This window comes from Vipera berus (genome assembly GCF_964194415.1).
Source record: "Vipera berus genome assembly, chromosome: 1".
Lineage (NCBI taxonomy): Eukaryota > Metazoa > Chordata > Lepidosauria > Squamata > Viperidae > Vipera > Vipera berus.
In genome coordinates, this window is record NC_138202.1 from 70792423 (window position 1) to 70808803 (window position 16381).

A 16381-nucleotide genomic window follows, 5' to 3' on the forward strand; every position below is an offset into this window, starting at 1 on the left:
CTTAGTTATGTGCCCCTCTTTCCACTTCTTATACTTGTCCTTTTTACCTTTCAGTTTATCAGAGAGTTCTCTATGAAAGAACTTTATGAAAGAACTTTAGCTATAAATCCTTTGATTCCAGAAGGCAAAAAAGATATTTGCCCTAATTTTAGCAGGTTCTTTGCTGGGTTACTGATGGGTGGCAACTGAGCTGACAATTGGAAATTTGTGACGGTTTCTGGGAAATAAGAATAAAAACGCTCAGTGGCTGTATGTGGAACCCTCATATACATTTTTTCCAGATTGAAGGGAGGGATTCAGACTGGTTACTAAACATCATCCTGTCTGTGCAAATGAATGGCCACTTTGGGAGACTGGAAAAAGAAAACTAGAATAACTGCATATCTCTCTGTGTGGTCAAACAATATTTCTCTATTATCTATACTTTTGATAGTGTTAAAATGTAGAATTCCCTGATAAACAACTGAAAAATTAATTAGAATGGCACAGATTTAGACAAGGTAGCCAACTTTCTGATGACCAATTCAAAGGCTTAGCTGAAAGAACCAATCACTTAACAGGTTTGGACTGATTAAAAAAAAATCATGAGCAAACTACTGTAAATATAGAAAAAGTAGTCCAAGTGATAATCCATACTATCCATAGAAGGAACCATCAACTTTTGCTAGGCAAGGCAGGAATAAAGTTCTGCTTGATTATATAGTACCTGGAATACCTTTCCCATATGATTTCTCCTCTCACATAAGTATACAGTTTTCATCTTTTTCTTACTCTCCTTCCAGGATTATATGCAGGGGGTTAAAAAAAGTGAACATGGCAACAAAACAGTTGCATATATATATATATATATATATATATATATATATATATATATATATATATATATATATATATATATATATATATATATATATATATATATATATATATATATATATATATATATATATATATATATATATATATATATATATATATATATATATATATATATATATATATATATATATATATATATATATATATATATATATGTGGGCCCTTGATTACACAGCCCAAACTGACAACTTCATTCACTCTCTACCCCCAAATTCTGTGTAGCGGAATTTTTTGCCATAGCTATCAGTGACAAATCCAGTTTTTGTGACAGATAGAAGAATAATACTTCATTTAACCACAGCGAGTAGCCCTCAGTAGTATTCAAGGATGCTTACATAAAACCAAGAGAAAGATGATTTTAAAGTAACAGCAGATTTGCTGTTTATATATATTTTAAAGGATGCCAAAAAGAAGGGCAATAATTATTCCAAAGGGATGCTGTTTAGAATATGAAAGAAAAAAAAGTGAGTTGAAGTTAAAGGCTCTTAGATGTATGTTAAGAGTAAGAAGAGAAACATCTAACCTGCAGGAGTACTTCAACCAATTTTCCAGCAAGGAATTAGGACATTCTGACTTGTGGCTGTTGATTTAATGTGTCCCGGGGAGACTATTGTTTCCATTGTACCCTTGTCACAAAGAAGTAAGGGAATATCAAGAATGGAATCACTATTTATTTCTCTATTTATTCAATGTCTATAGCTGCCCAACTCAACCAAATGACTCTGGCTGATTTACAATTCTACAATTATAAGACATGTTTCAGTCACTGTGGCATATTAAAATACTTAGATATGCCATGAAAGTCTTAGATGTTGCACAATGGAACAAAGGTGTCAGTTTTTGTACTACTACCCTCCTCTCTTAGTGTGCAACTGTAACATGTTCTTTAAAGGGTGGGTCTTTAAAAAGGAAGACAGTAAGAAAATGGATTCATTTGAGCTGTGAGGCTGGAGCGGGCTCCTGCGTATTCCTTGGACAGCAAAGGAGACCAATAAGCAAGTACTGGAGTGCATAACGCCAGACATGTCACTGGAAGGAAAAATAACAAAACAGTGTCTCACTTATTTTGGCCACGTCATGTGGGGTAATTCACAGGAGAAAGCAATTATGTTTGGAAGAGTTAGCCGTAAAAAGAAAACCAGGCCATCAAAGAACACAAAGGCTGGACACCATCGAAGTTGCTATCAATCAAAGCATTAAAAAACCCCTCAAATAAATAATGTAAGATCAGATGATGTGGAGAGTCCTGGCCCACAGAATTGCCAAGAGTTGAACACAACTAAATGGCTAATATCATCATAATTTTTAAAGGGCTTAGTGAAATTTGAGAATTTTCCCCAGGATAGAATGAAAGATGAACCAAGCTGGCCATCACATTTGTGCTACATGCTAATATGGGCAATGTTTAATCTTGGCTGATTTAATTTACCCAGTTGATTGGGTTCTCACAACCCGATCACAAAATAATTGCCTTATCCAGGTTTGTATAATACACTGAGTCCTAGAAACCACAATAGAACTCAACCTTTGTAAAAATTACTCAAATTTCCCATATTGTTCAGATGGAGCTATTAGTTATATGGGACACTTTTTGATTAATGGAGCTGAAAGTTATTATATGGAGTTGGTCAACAGCCTCAGTTCTGAGCTGGGATTCAGAGCCTGGAGCAGAAGATTATTTCCTGAAAACAGCGGCACATCTGAACATGGCGCGTGTGCATTTTTGCAGATTTTTGTTTGATTTAGGGACAGATGTGCTAAAATGTCCTATTCCATTCCCTTTAAAGGAAACTTAGTAAGCCTGGCATTAAGAAGAAAAGGCACATGAGAAAAGGCAGAACTGAGCATTCCCAAGGCTTCCCTGTATATATTTAAAAAAGCCATGCCAAGGCAAGGACAAATTGTAGAAAGAGTAGATGAATGTTTGAAAACATGGCACTGAACACATCACCGCTTGCCCTAGTTTGTTTAAGTTTAAAACAGTCTTTTCCAGTCTGATGTCTGCTAAACATGTTGGGACTAAAGCAGCTGGGTTTTTTATTATATCCTAAGGATACCAATTCAGAGAAGGTTGTTTGAAAGCACAAAACAAATCTTAGATCTCTGCAAAATATGGGCATTTGAAATGTCACATTTGTACAGAATTCTGGACCCATTTTGATTTATCTCAAAGATTTCAAGGCAGTATGAGTTTGCTGTTTTCTAATTTTAAGAGAGATTTTTTTTGTTGGTAGCAGAAACATCAGCTTGTGATGAAAGATGTGCACAAAATCAGGGAGCAAGGAAAGTGGTGATAATGAAGCTCTTCTTGATGATGAAAAAGGAGTAAATTGAAATAATCACAATGCTCCTTGAAAAGAACACAGACAAGGCCTTATATTTTTATATTTTATTTTATTGTAACATGATATGCTTTTGATCTTCAACCAGATGCCCAGATTTCAGGACAATGAGCTAATTTACCTCCAGAGGAAAGGTGGAAAGCACAGATGCTCTAATGGCTGATCTGTGTTGTTGCTGTACCTATTCAATTCTCCCTGCAGGTCCAAAGCAGACAGCCTGCTACAGGTTGCTTGGAGTGGGAGGCACAGCTGTGTATTGGTGCATTCCAGCTGCTTGGGGCTATGCTGTCTAAAAGGAACCAAAGGGTAAATCATCTATACATTTCTCTGTCTGCTGATAGCCGGAATTGCTCATTGGCCAACAGCTGCTTTTGCTCTACTGCAGGATCCAGAGGCTGGACAAGGTCTCTGCTAGGCAACTTGTCCTTCCATTAAAACCACAGGAGAGGCATTTGGAACAGAGCTAGCTAACCTTGAATGGAAAATAAGGAGAAATTCATGTATAATAAACAGCTTGCACATAAGGAACATATACACTGTCTAAGGAGAGAGCTTCCACTTTTCACTGAGAAAGATGTAATTGCTGAAAGCCAACGGTTGACTTTCTGGAAGTGAAAGATCCCTGACTCTTGTTAAACTATCCCATTATATTTATATTATGGGGCCACCATCTGCATCCAGCAGGACCAATGATAGTGGGAGTGGTAGTTCAACAAATCCTGGTTCACACGTTCTAATTTCTGAGCTAGAGCTTTACAGTGTCACTGTAAATGTGTGAGAGAAGCTACAAGTTGCATCACCTTAGGTCCTCTAATTAGGACACAGTTTAAGCTGTCATTGTCATCAGCCATATCATAAGGTATATATCATAAGGTATAATGATTCACTTCCTTGATGTAAACACAGTGTAACACAGCGTAACATCCATAAGAAGTTTTTATCTAGCTGTTCCTAAAGTTGCATGGGATCATGAAAAGGGAAAGAGACACCCAGAAGGGTTTGGGTGAGACTGAGCTGGTAAATGTATCTTTGATGTGCAAATTTGCTGTAGAGTGAGGTTTATATAATGAAAATCTTTGGATAGATGCAATCTGAAATTCTCTAACACTAGAAGTTGCGTTGTTATTATTTTATTCTAAATGCCTGTTTAATAAATCATCTCAAATAATTTATTTAACCATGCATTTAAAATCCAAAATTCAGAGAAATGATACTGTTTTATTAATGTCCTCTTCATGCTCCAAGAAATGTAACAGGCTTGGCCAGGCCAATGGGCCCATGTACATTAACACTGTTTCTGTCATCCTGAAGAAACCTAGGTGGGGATGCCAAGCACTGCTTGTGAGGCTATTCTTCAGTAATCTCTGGTGCATAATTTAGTTACCCAATTCTTAACTGGGGCTCTTAAGAGGCAGTTATGCAACTTTGGTGCTGAAATGCTGCAATGACTATGAGCTACAAGGGCCAATTTAAGGAACTGATATTGCTTTCCCAAGACCATCCAATCAGTACACTGGTGTGTGTGTGTTTGCTTGTGGTCCAACCAAGTGGTTTAGCTTCCAGATTGTGGCTAGGAGTATTCTCAGTGGCAGCATCCTTTTGATACAACTCTCTGCTAGGCTGTACTTATACTATTCTTTTTTTTTAGCAACTAAAGACACGCAGGTTCACAAAGACACTGATAGGATAACAACTGGTTCAAGATCAGCTGGCCCTGTAGACAGCTTTCTTAAACAGAAGTGTCTTTAAAATTTCAGCACATGTATACTTATTGACTCTTAGGATTAAGAACGTATTGGTGACTGGTGTATTCAGCTGCTTGCTTGAAGACAGCATTGCACTGTTCGTCTACATACTGAACCAGTTTCCATTAGAAAACAGAGCTGCATGAAAAGCAAATGTCAAGATTAATAACTTTTGAATATTTTAATAATTAAATTTTTAATTGTGCTCTGCTCCAGAATATTTTATATTCTCTCCCTCTCTCTGATCAAGTTATTGCAGAGGTCGTTCATAGTTTTCAAGAAGCAAATGTTCTAGAAAGTGTTTCACAATGTTCTGGCCACAATTCAGAGCATTCCATGCCTGAAAGCCAAGTTTTACACTCAGCTAGGATTTACCTGCAGTGCTGTGATCCTAGAAGAGGAACTAATAGAAGGTGATGCAAATGGGCTTTCCTCTTGCATTTCACTGCTTATCTGTCAGGTTCCTTGGAACACGAAAACTCATTTATGGTAACGTTTCTTGGTTACTGTTAGATTCTCTCAGCAGGAAACCAATGCCCCCCCCCAAGTGTGCCTCAGAAAAGAAGCTGGCAATGTTGCTGCTCTCATACTGAGTGGGTGGGTGGGTGGCAACCACAGTTTCTCTTGCAGCTGTTAGGAGGAAAGGAAAGAAGGTTCTACTTGCTGTTTTCCTCCACTCACGGAAATGCAGATCCTTTGCTGAAGGCCTCCTGTAGCTCTGGAGTCCTCCAGAAAGTATGGAGCAACAATAGCAGTAAAGATGCTGCCATAGAGTAGAGTGGCCAGAGAAGAAGAGTATGAATTACAAGTGGTAGGGGAAGTTAACCAATAGGAATAGTGACTTTGCGGAATGTATTCCTCAAGGTCACTCTTCCTACCAGAGCGAGAAGGTAAACGCTGATGGCTGATCACACACTATTTGCCCTGTAAGCCAAAGAAAAAATGCTCAAGAAAAAAGACCTATGGCTGGATGGGAGTCTGGTCCCTTAATATCCAATCGGAGCCCTGAAAATCATCAACCTCCCATACACATCCTCCATGTGACATAGAAGGTTCACCTAGAAGGGGATTGGCAAAGGTTTTGGTGAAAAAGCATCCCTATCCTCCCATCTCTCTTTGATCTGGCCTTTGCAGTAGATTGCCCTGAGATGGAAACTCCACCATAACTCTATAAATGGCAAGCAGCCTATCATAGAGCCAAAGCAGGGTGGGTGGTGGGTGGGTTTATGGGAGTGTCTCAGAGGTGCTTTTTCCCCCAAAAGTCAACTGGACTTTGTTTTCCAATTTATGGGGGAAATCCATTTATCTTAGTGCCTCTTGATTTCTCAGTGGCTTTCAATATACTGACCACAGTGTCCTTTTGGACAAGTTGTGGTGTATGGGAATGGGAATACTATTCTCCTCCTTTTTTGGTAGCCGGTTCCAGTCAGGATTGACAGGGTGAAACAGATCAAGCCATGGCCCTCACTTGTGGGGTGCCTTAGGGCGTGACACTCTCACTCCTTTTAGATAAGTTCAACATAAAACTGTTGATCTGAAGGACCAGGTTGGAGACAGCTCATCCTGGAGGAGGTCTATGAGTTGGCACTGATGGCACATAGTCTATACAAGATGAGGGAAATGGGAAAAGATTGTAATTGAGGAAAGAATCTTGAGGAAGCATATATTTTAATTGTATAACATTATGGGTAGGAAGGTTGGAGAGAAACTGTGTGTGTGTATGAATGGGTGTGATACAAGTTGTGGGACAGAAGAACCACGATTAGGTTATTTGGTGTAATGAGACCATTGCTACATCTTTGACTACAACAATAACAGGTCATTTTCTAACCCATTTAAATTTGGATTGAATCCATTTTCTTTAGAGCTTAACAGTTCCTGTTCTTTGAGGACCCTTCTTTTTGGGAGCCCTGGGTGCCTAATTACCGTAACTAAGGCAATTCAGTTCTGTTGAGGCATGTTAGCCTGATGAAATATTCCCAAGGGATCAGGTAACTTGTTTAAGATTTATTAGTTATCTCACTGTAAATCTAAATTTCACATTTGACATCTGTTTCTGGTTAGCATCCATGGCATCTCTATTGCTATAGTAGAATTTAGGAATAGACAATTCAGGACAAAAGGAGATATTTAATTAGTTGTGTAGACAAAAAAAATGAAGGAAATTATGAAATAAATGGCAATTAAAAAATTGGCTGACAAACAGTAAACCTGTGCCTGACCACCATTTGTACTTAATTGACAGGCAGCGTAGGGTGGGAACTTGTATGATTCCTCCATGTATCAGAGAAATAATCAAAAAGGACCAAAAGATCAAATGAATAAGTGATCTCATTATCTAAATAACATCCTCTTTCTTTAGGTCGGTCCTTAAATCCAAATTGTTCACGAACTCCTTTGTTTGTTTAAGCTCTTCAGACCATTCCTTTCTCAAACTGGCCTTAAACATGTTGAACTGAGCTGCATATTTATTCTTCATTGTTTCGCTTCTATTCTGTTTCCTATTCTTTTGCTTTTATTCTATTTCCCTTTCTTTATAGCCTTTCTTGTGAATATTCTACAAGCCTTTGGGGACCAAAAACTTGCTGATTTCTGATTACACCGCCCTAAATCATTCTAGATCAGGACCCTGCACCCTGTCCCATTTTAGCGTAGCCAAGAGCTTCTGAAGATCGTGCTACTAATATTTTGATCTGATTTTCTGCAAAAGGCTAAAATCAGTGTATAATTCTCCACTGTATTTAGCATATCAATTTTCTGCTATTCTTCCCCCTTCAACAATATGGCTTAGGCCCGGGATATTTGCAGGACCGTCTGCTGCCAGGAACAACTTCCCATCACCCGGTGCACTCACACAGGGAGGGCCTCCTCTGGGTGCCGTCGGCCAGGGGGAGGGCCTTCTCTGTGGGGGCACCTGCCCTGTGGAATCAACTTCCCCTTGAGCTCCGGATGGCCCCGGACCTCCGGTCCTTTCGTTGCGGCCTTAAAACATTTCTTTTCCATCAGGCTGACCTGGACTGACAATAGGTATTTTTTAAATTTTTTAATATTTTATCACTGGGGCTTTAGTTTAATTTTTTTTAACATTTGTATTATTGTTTAGCCGCCCTGAGTCCTTTGGGAGATAGGGCGGCATATAAGTCACAAAAATAAATAAATAAATAAATAAATAAATAAATATAAGCCTGACATTTTTATCCCCATGTGGTGAAAGCATGTGGCCCTTGGAGTCCAATTTTTGGATTGCATAAAATGTGGTCCCCAACTGCACAAAGATCATCCCGTTTTGTCCTAAATAGAGGGACTTGAGAAATGCAGTTTAAAAAAATTAATAATAATCACAATGCCTTTTTACGGGCCAAATGTCTGCTTAATAGGATTTTATAGATAATGAGGACAGCAATAAAGAAACAAAACATAAATTAAGAACCCCCATGCCACAAATCTGTAGCTGGAACTGTGCACATGTATCCCATAATTCAGTTTTCAAAAGTTGTTCCTTTTAAAGGAAAGTGAGAATTTTGGTAATTTTATGCGTTCTAAATATGTGATCTCACGTAAGTGCAAAAATGTCCACATCACTATTTTTATTTATTTATCACATTTATATGATTGTCCATCTTGACTGGACAGCTTTCTAAATGTGATTAATAAATAAAAAATATACTTGGGCTGACTCTTTTGCACTCAGGTGAGATAATGTATTTAGAATACATACCGTACATTTATCAGACTTTTCACTTTATTTTAAAAGAAGGCAGCTAAGGCCATCTGTATGATCCCATATACATTCTAGCCAATATTTGTCCACACCACTTACAGACCACTTTCCATTGCAACTATTTTTCTGCCTTTTAGTTTATTTTGGGGAGTTACACAAATAATTTCTTGGTTAAACAACTTCCTTCTCTCAGATCTAGCCACTGAACACAATTCTGAGCAATTAATTGGAACATTTCCATTCCTGGCTGAGTTTCCCACAAGGTTTTTGCTCATTTGCCATATTCTGAAAAAAGAAATGTGATACTTACACCATGCAAGACTCTGGAATTGCCAGACAGAAGTGTTTACATGGATTTGTTTTTAAAAAAATCTCTGAATATGTTCTTTCTTCAAGCAATTGAACCTTGGTTTTTTCCTGTAAAATTAAATTTTAAATGACCTAATATTTTAGCAGCTTAATTGACCACTGATTCTAGCTTATTGTGCTAAATGCACTAACATGTATTATATATTCAATCAAATAAGTTTATTCTATATGACTAATATTGTGGGCTAAGCCTGGTGGGAAAATAAACACAAAAAGAGGGCAGAAGTAAATAAATATTCCACTCCCATCAAATGCCACCTTCTTAAACATGGTGTTTTATATAACATGGATGCATAAAACAGACCCGTGCAACTTGTAATACACCAAGCTAAATGCAGCTCACCACCAGCCATGGTATGTTGCAAACATCTGTTAAAAACTTTCTTTGGGTTACAAAACACTTTCCTGGGTTATAAAATAAATAGAAGGGTTGCCATTCCTGGCAGGCTGCAGTACACAGCTGGACCATGTAAGTGTGAACGCCTGGCATAACATTTGGACCATATTGCTGGATGTGATCGTTTCACATATATAAAATGCAAATCAACTCTACTAGGATCAAATTGGTCATATGGAGCTCAGAGTCTGATCCTATTGGCTGTAGCATGCAGGCAGTATCCCAAAACATATCCGGAACAACTAATGCTATCAGTGAAGAGCTAAAGCCACTTTTGCAAACATCTTTTGAAAAGATGTTTCAAAGAATGAGGGGAAAAAAACCAAAGCAAAACAAAAACCCAGTCAAACTCCTATTTTCTCCTAATGGCAGGTTATTTCTCTCAAGTCTAAGCAGATTCTAGTGGTTATTTTATTGGACCTAGACAGTTAGAAGACAAATGACGCCTATAGTAAATTTGCAGGTGGCTGTGGAGAAAGGATCATTTGGGTGCTCCTTCCAATTACTTAGATTATGTTTTTAATCTTCATTTAAGCGCTAGGGTGGCAACCTTTTTCATCACATGACACTTCCTTCAGACAACGTGAAATCTTCTGGCTTTGGAAAGGATGCCAAATCTGAGCCATTAGTGTGAAGCTAGAGTTTACTGTTAATCTACTGCTCAGCAGAATAAAATGTTAGTCCTACCTAGATATGTGAAAGACAGATAGAGACAGCTGTGCACATGCAGCAGCAGCAGCAAAGAGTGGGAGAAAGTGCCTGCGTTATGAAGACTGATCCGAACCAGTTGTCCTTTCCTTAAATTTCTCTTAGAATCGACGTAAAATAACACTGTTAGCCCTTTCTCGCTCTCTTTCTCTGCTTCCTTTAGACAGCAATGGTGTCCCTCTGAAATCAAATTAGTAACAGAGTCTTATCGTTGGAGACCTCGGTGCCATTACAAAGCGGTATAAGAAAAGTGTCGATGTAAACTACAGAAGAGTGAGTCAGAGTCTCCATCCCGGCGTCTTTTCCCTCCCTATGTTTCTTCCATTGTCTGAAGGTGCTCTCTCTCCTTTGCTCTCTCATCTACACCCCCCTGCCCCTCGCAGTGACCCCTATGCCGTCCCCCCCCCGCAATGTCTTTCCTTGGCCGAGGAGGAGGTGGAGTGCAGCGGTCTTTCGGAGATGTCAGCAACTGCTAGCCCAGACGATGCTGTCAAGAAGATTGCATCAAGCCTGTGAGACGCTTGCCTGCCAGTGACTTTCCCTGGAGGAACAAACAAAGGGGAAATGGGGAGGGGGGGGGGAAAGGAGAAGCCAAGGATATGAATTCAGTTTGTAACACAGGCCAGATTGCTCAGTGACTTTCAGAAGCTGGTGGGCAAGGATCAGTTATGGAACGAAAGATAGTTGTGATGACACATGGGGATAAAAGAGGTGGGACTATCCTAGACTTTTCCTAGATAAACATTACTTTGGGCCAGGGAAAGATAGTCAAGGCCACGCCTTCCCTGTAGAACAGCCCTATCTTCTGTACCAATTTATGGCATTTGCATATATGATCAAGCTGTCCTTGATTTTATCCAAACATGTCAGGGAACCCAGTTATCTCTTTGCACTGTTGGTAAAATATGTCCCAAATGACAACTTGGAAGTCTTGTAGAAAGTCTTAGGCATACAGGCAGCACCACTATATTCATTAATCAGGAACATTGGTTTTGAGGAATTCTTCCTCCCAATCTGCAAATACTTACATGCTTCTTTCCTCTGGATCTTCCTTGATGCAATGAGCATATTGGTTCCTCCCTTCCCACAGCCTCTACTACAATTGCATCTCACCTTTCCTTTGCAGTTGCTGCAATCAACATCCAGAGATACGGGTCTAGCTCAGAGACGCTTCACTGATGTAATTACATCATGTTCTTTCAGATCCATCAATGGATTCATAATTTCCCAAGGGCATTTGTAAATACCCAAAATTCTCAAGAATGGTTAATTTAGAACTACAGGTGACATACAAAACTAAATGTTATATATTTAGTTAAATATTATTTACTAAAATGTCAGTAAATACTCCCATAGCAAGTGCTTAGTTGGCCACATAGAAGGATAAAAATTCTACCATTCTTGTAGAATCTGCCATTATTATTGTATTTGTTGCAAAGGAATGAACCCCAACATTCAAAAAGCAACTCTCCAAAGGCAGACCAGAGGGGGAAAAATCAAACAGTGAGAGAGAAAAAATCCTGTGCAATGGCTGACCCCCCTTGTGTTGTCAACTCAAGCTGCCAACTGGCAATTTTGAAGCTTCTTTGTCTCCAATACTTTCATACCTGACACACTTACTGTATATGCGTGACTATGAGTATATGCTTTCCAAAAGCCACTTAAAGAAAGACAGGAGGGTAGGGTAAGGAATGAATAAAAGTTAAGTAAAATAAGTTGCCTGCAAAATTTACAAAATTAATTTACTACATGCCACCCCCATGAACCCACCTCCCTCCTCTAGCAGATACAATCAAACAGAAGGGAATAACTGGACGAAATGGGGATAAGAAGCTTTGTCCAGGCATTAACTAAAGGGATAAAATCAGCTAGGTAATTAGCCCTACTTTCAAAAGCATCCAGGCATTGGAGCAGCAAAGTCTGCGTTCTGTGGCACTTCTTCCTCATTCTTTTCTTTCAAGAATTACCACAGTTCCTACCTGGATTAGGAGATGAGCCTCACTCCAATTCAATTTGAGAAAACTCAGGCAGAATATTTCACGGCATTCTGCCCCCAGTCATTGCCCAATGCCTGTAAAGGTTTTGTCTTTCCTCCTTTAACATTTCTACTTTAGTTTATGCAACTAGTGCTGTTCACAAAATAGTACAGCACACAAGAATTTATTAGATTATCTTCAGCCAGACCTGAAAGTCACATTATATATCCTTTTATAATGCTTTCATTCCTCCAAATCAGTGTACACTACATCTTTTTTTTCCTTAGTTGGATAGCAATCACTAGCTCAGCTTGCCAATTGAATGTTAAAGATCTGCTAGCCAGCAAGAGAATAGATGTATATGCCAGACAGAGCACTTAGTGACTGCATGAAAGAAAGAAAGAAATCCTCTCTTCTGAATTTCTTACATCTTACAAATGGACCCAGTCAAGTATTTGAGACTCAGGCTGGCCGTTGTTTTGCTAAACTTCTTGGAAAATAAGAATGGGGGTTGTGTGTGGGAGAATTATTCCTGATGCCTTCTGCTATTACTTTTAATTTTTTGTATCCAGAAATTTGTTGACTGTCCAGCAGAATGGATTAGGCAGGATTTTAGGAAACGGGAGAAAAAAACAGAATAAGCGATTAGTTTATCTTTTATTTCTTCGTTTAAGTGCAGGCTCAGAAGACCAACACATAGCTAGGTTGCAGTAACTTAAAAAAAAACTCCTTGTGGCACAGTAATAATTTTGGAAGCAATTTTTCTCATATACACGACTGAGTACACAGGGTACAGAACTGAACAGGGTAAGTAAGTAATCTCCTCTTTCCTATTCCTAGAGCAGCGTATCCACCAGCACAATCTTTTCTGAGCCTCCCCAGACTTCCATTAGCTGCTAGTCTTCTTGGGTTTTTCACTCCTCGCACTCCTCTAGCATTAAACAGCCATTCTGTGCATGGACCAAAACAAACTATGTGTTTTATTTTGGGCACGTGCCATTCAAAATTAGCTGTTTTGTGCATAGAATAGCTTTTTCCTAATCCCGGGATAGTCAGATAAGGTCTGAACTCTGTTAGAAGTAAAATGTCTTGGTTTACGTTCTTCGGCATAGGCCCAAATGAAGTTTAGTGCTGTGCCAATTTAAGGTTAAGATTCCAGGTTGACTCAGCCTTCCATCCTTCCGAGGTAGGTAAAATGAGGACCCAGATTGTTGGGGGCAATAAGCTGACTTTGTAATAATGCCGCTTGGGGTGTGTGTGTGAAAGCCCTAACAAGCAGGCATATACATAGAATGAAGGCTATTGCTAAGCTTGTAAGCCACCCTGAGTCTTCGGAGAAGGGCGGGATATAAATGTAATAAAAATAAATAAAATATAAAAGTGCAGAGAAATTCACTTTGCAATTCAAACAGAACTTACATAATTGTCTTTATATTTTGCTAAAAGAGGACCATTTTTGTAGCTACACCATAATTAATGTCAGTAGTCCTATTCCTCTATGTGTCTTAATTTCCCAGTAACTTAAGTACAGGTAATCAACCAGAATACAGGTGGAAGGGGCCTTGGAGGTCTTCTAGTCCAACCCCCTGCTCAAGCAGGAGGTCCTATACTCTTTAGGTGGCTGTCCAATCTTTTCTTAAAAACCTCCAGTGGTGAAAGACCTACAACTTTTGAAGGCAAGCAGTTCCACTGGTTAATTGTCCTCATTGTTAGGAAGTTTCTCCTTAATTCCAGGTCCCTTTCTCTTTGATTAATTTCCATCCATTGTTTCTTGTCCTGCTTTCACGTGCTTTGGAAAATAGATTGATCACCTCCTTCTTGTGGCAGCTTCTCAAATACTGGAATACTCCTATCATGTCCCCCCTATAGTCCTTCTTTTCTCTAGACTGGCCATTCCCAATTCCTGCAACCGTTCTTCATATGTTTTAGTCTCCAGGCCTTGGTTGCTCTTCTTTGCACTTTTTCCAAAGTCTCAACATCTTTTTTGTAATGTGGTGACCAACACTGGATGCAGTATTCCAGGTGTGGCCTTACTAAGGCTTTATAAAGCGGTACTAATACATGATTTTGATTCTTCAACTTTCAATCACAAATGGGACCAGAATCTCCATTGCTAAGCAAGGCAGTGGTTAAGTGAATTGCACCTGATATTTCAATTTTTTTTTGCCGTAGCTGTTTAGCAAATCACCATAGTTGTTAAATTAATCATACAGTCATTAAGCGAATCTGGCTTCCCCTATTGACTTTATTTGTTGGACGCCAGCTTGGATGATCGCAAATGATGATTGCATAACCCTGGGATGCTGCAATAAATACATGCCAGTTGCCAAGAACTAAATTTTGGTCATGTGACCGTGAGGATGCTATGAGGGTCATCAGTGTGAGGACCAGTCATAAGTTACTTTTTTCAGTGCTGTTGTAACAAATGGTTGTTACAACAAATGGTTGTTAAATCAAGGACTACTAGTAGTGGCATTACTGGACAATATATACTCCTGGTTGCAATTCCAAGTGACCACAGGCCCAACTAAGGAAGTTTTTCAAACTGTCTTGTTAGCTTCAATTCATTTATGTCCAACTTCGAAATTCTTAGAGGGCTCTGTCAATCTATGATGGTCCTTAAAGGAAAAGCAGAGGCCTTCATTTTAGAGTTTTCTAGAAGCAGCTGTTACTAATGGAGTCCAGAAATTCTGAATCTTCTGAAGATGCAGTTTCAAATCTTGCATTGTATATGGCCCAAAGAGATATTTATACAGCTGTATACACTCTCTCTCTCTCTGAAGCATTCTCTCAATTCAGATTGGAAAGTCTCTTCAGGCGAGACACTGCTCAAATTCATACTATACAATGACTGCCATTCTACATCCAATGCAAAAAATAATAATAATGGTATATGCTGCCCTGTGCCTCTATCCAATCCTTGTTTTTAAAGCTTTTTTTTTGAGTATGAGATCTCAGAAGACATGTTTCCACTCTGTAGATTATCAAGATAAAATATGATATCCTAAGAATACCAAGAGATTATATTTCTTGGGGTTAAAACCTATGATTTATATTCCTTAATTCAGCCATCTACTGCACTGGGCTTCTTAGAATTCTTTACTAACACAAAACCTAAGTGCAGTATGACACACATGGTACTGAAATGAAACAGACCAGACTCCCCATTTGTTTTTAACATATGATTTTGATAGAAAACTAAGGGCCATATCCTTTTAAAATGGTCTTTTATTAGAATTAGAAGAAAAAGAAAGAAAACATACATGTTGAAGACACATGAAGAGTAATATAAACTGAGGAAAAAAAGTTTAATGCTGAACAGAAGATTTTTAAAGCAGAAACCAAAATAACAGTAACAACAACAATGGCAAAAGAACGTAAAATCCACACAGATGCATTTACATAAAAAAGATCAAAGAAGGTGTTAAATTAGTATATATAGAATAAGAAATGATGACAACAGAAGACAGAGAAATATATATATATATAAATATATATATAAATATATATATATATATATATATATATATATATATATATATATATATATATATATATATATATATATATATATATATATATATATATATATATATAACAAAAGCAAAACAAATTACACGGAAAGCTTGTTTACTGAATATTACTTTTAAAAAGCTTGTTTACTGAATATTACTTTAAAAGAGAATATGCCTATTTGTCTAACTGCAGTAGTCCAATTATCAGCTCACTTCAAGAGCCATACTGGTGTTTGTGAGGTTGTTTCAGAAGAAGGCAGCAGGGTGGCCCCACAAAACCTTTCATTTTGAAATGCCACTTAACTGCTCTTGCAGTTAGGCTTGGTGTTTCTAAAGTATGACCACGTAGAATGTCTGTGACAGAATCCAAAACATCCCGTCTACATGCTGTCTCCACTGTGTATATAGAGTTGCCACCCACTTACAAAAACTATAATTTATTTTATGTGATTCATGGGGGTTATTTTAGTCAATAAGCTGCTTCTGTGTGCTGTGTGTCACCATAGTGCAGAAAGTATGTAAAATATGTAAACACAACTGTAAAAACAAAGGTCATCTGTTTATGCGCTCCTTGGGAGGTAATGTTGTTCCCAAATGTTGAGTATGTGTGTGTGTTATTTCCACAGCACAGAATACCTATGGATGTATTTGAAAAATTAAATTACCTGCCCTAATAATAATAATAATAATAATAATAATAATAATAATAATAATAATAATAATAATAAT

At 38.2% G+C, this 16381-nt stretch overlaps 1 protein-coding gene across 5 annotated transcripts in view; it reads right to left on the reverse strand.

Annotated features, from left to right (window-relative positions):
- Positions 1 to 10567: 10567 nt before the first annotated feature.
- Positions 10568 to 16381, reverse strand: part of RGS6 (regulator of G protein signaling 6) — a gene marked incomplete at its 3' end in the record, with an annotated part of 231505 nt that continues 225691 nt past the window's right edge. For 3 of the 5 annotated variants that reach the window (XM_081315535.1, XM_081315538.1, XM_081315537.1), the window contains one exon: positions 10652 to 10702. In XM_081315535.1, the coding sequence (XP_081171661.1) occupies positions 10652 to 10702 (51 nt within the window). Of the gene's footprint in view, positions 10703 to 16381 lie in introns of all 5 variants that reach the window. The other 2 variants (XM_081315534.1, XM_081315536.1) reach the window with 1 other exon arrangement.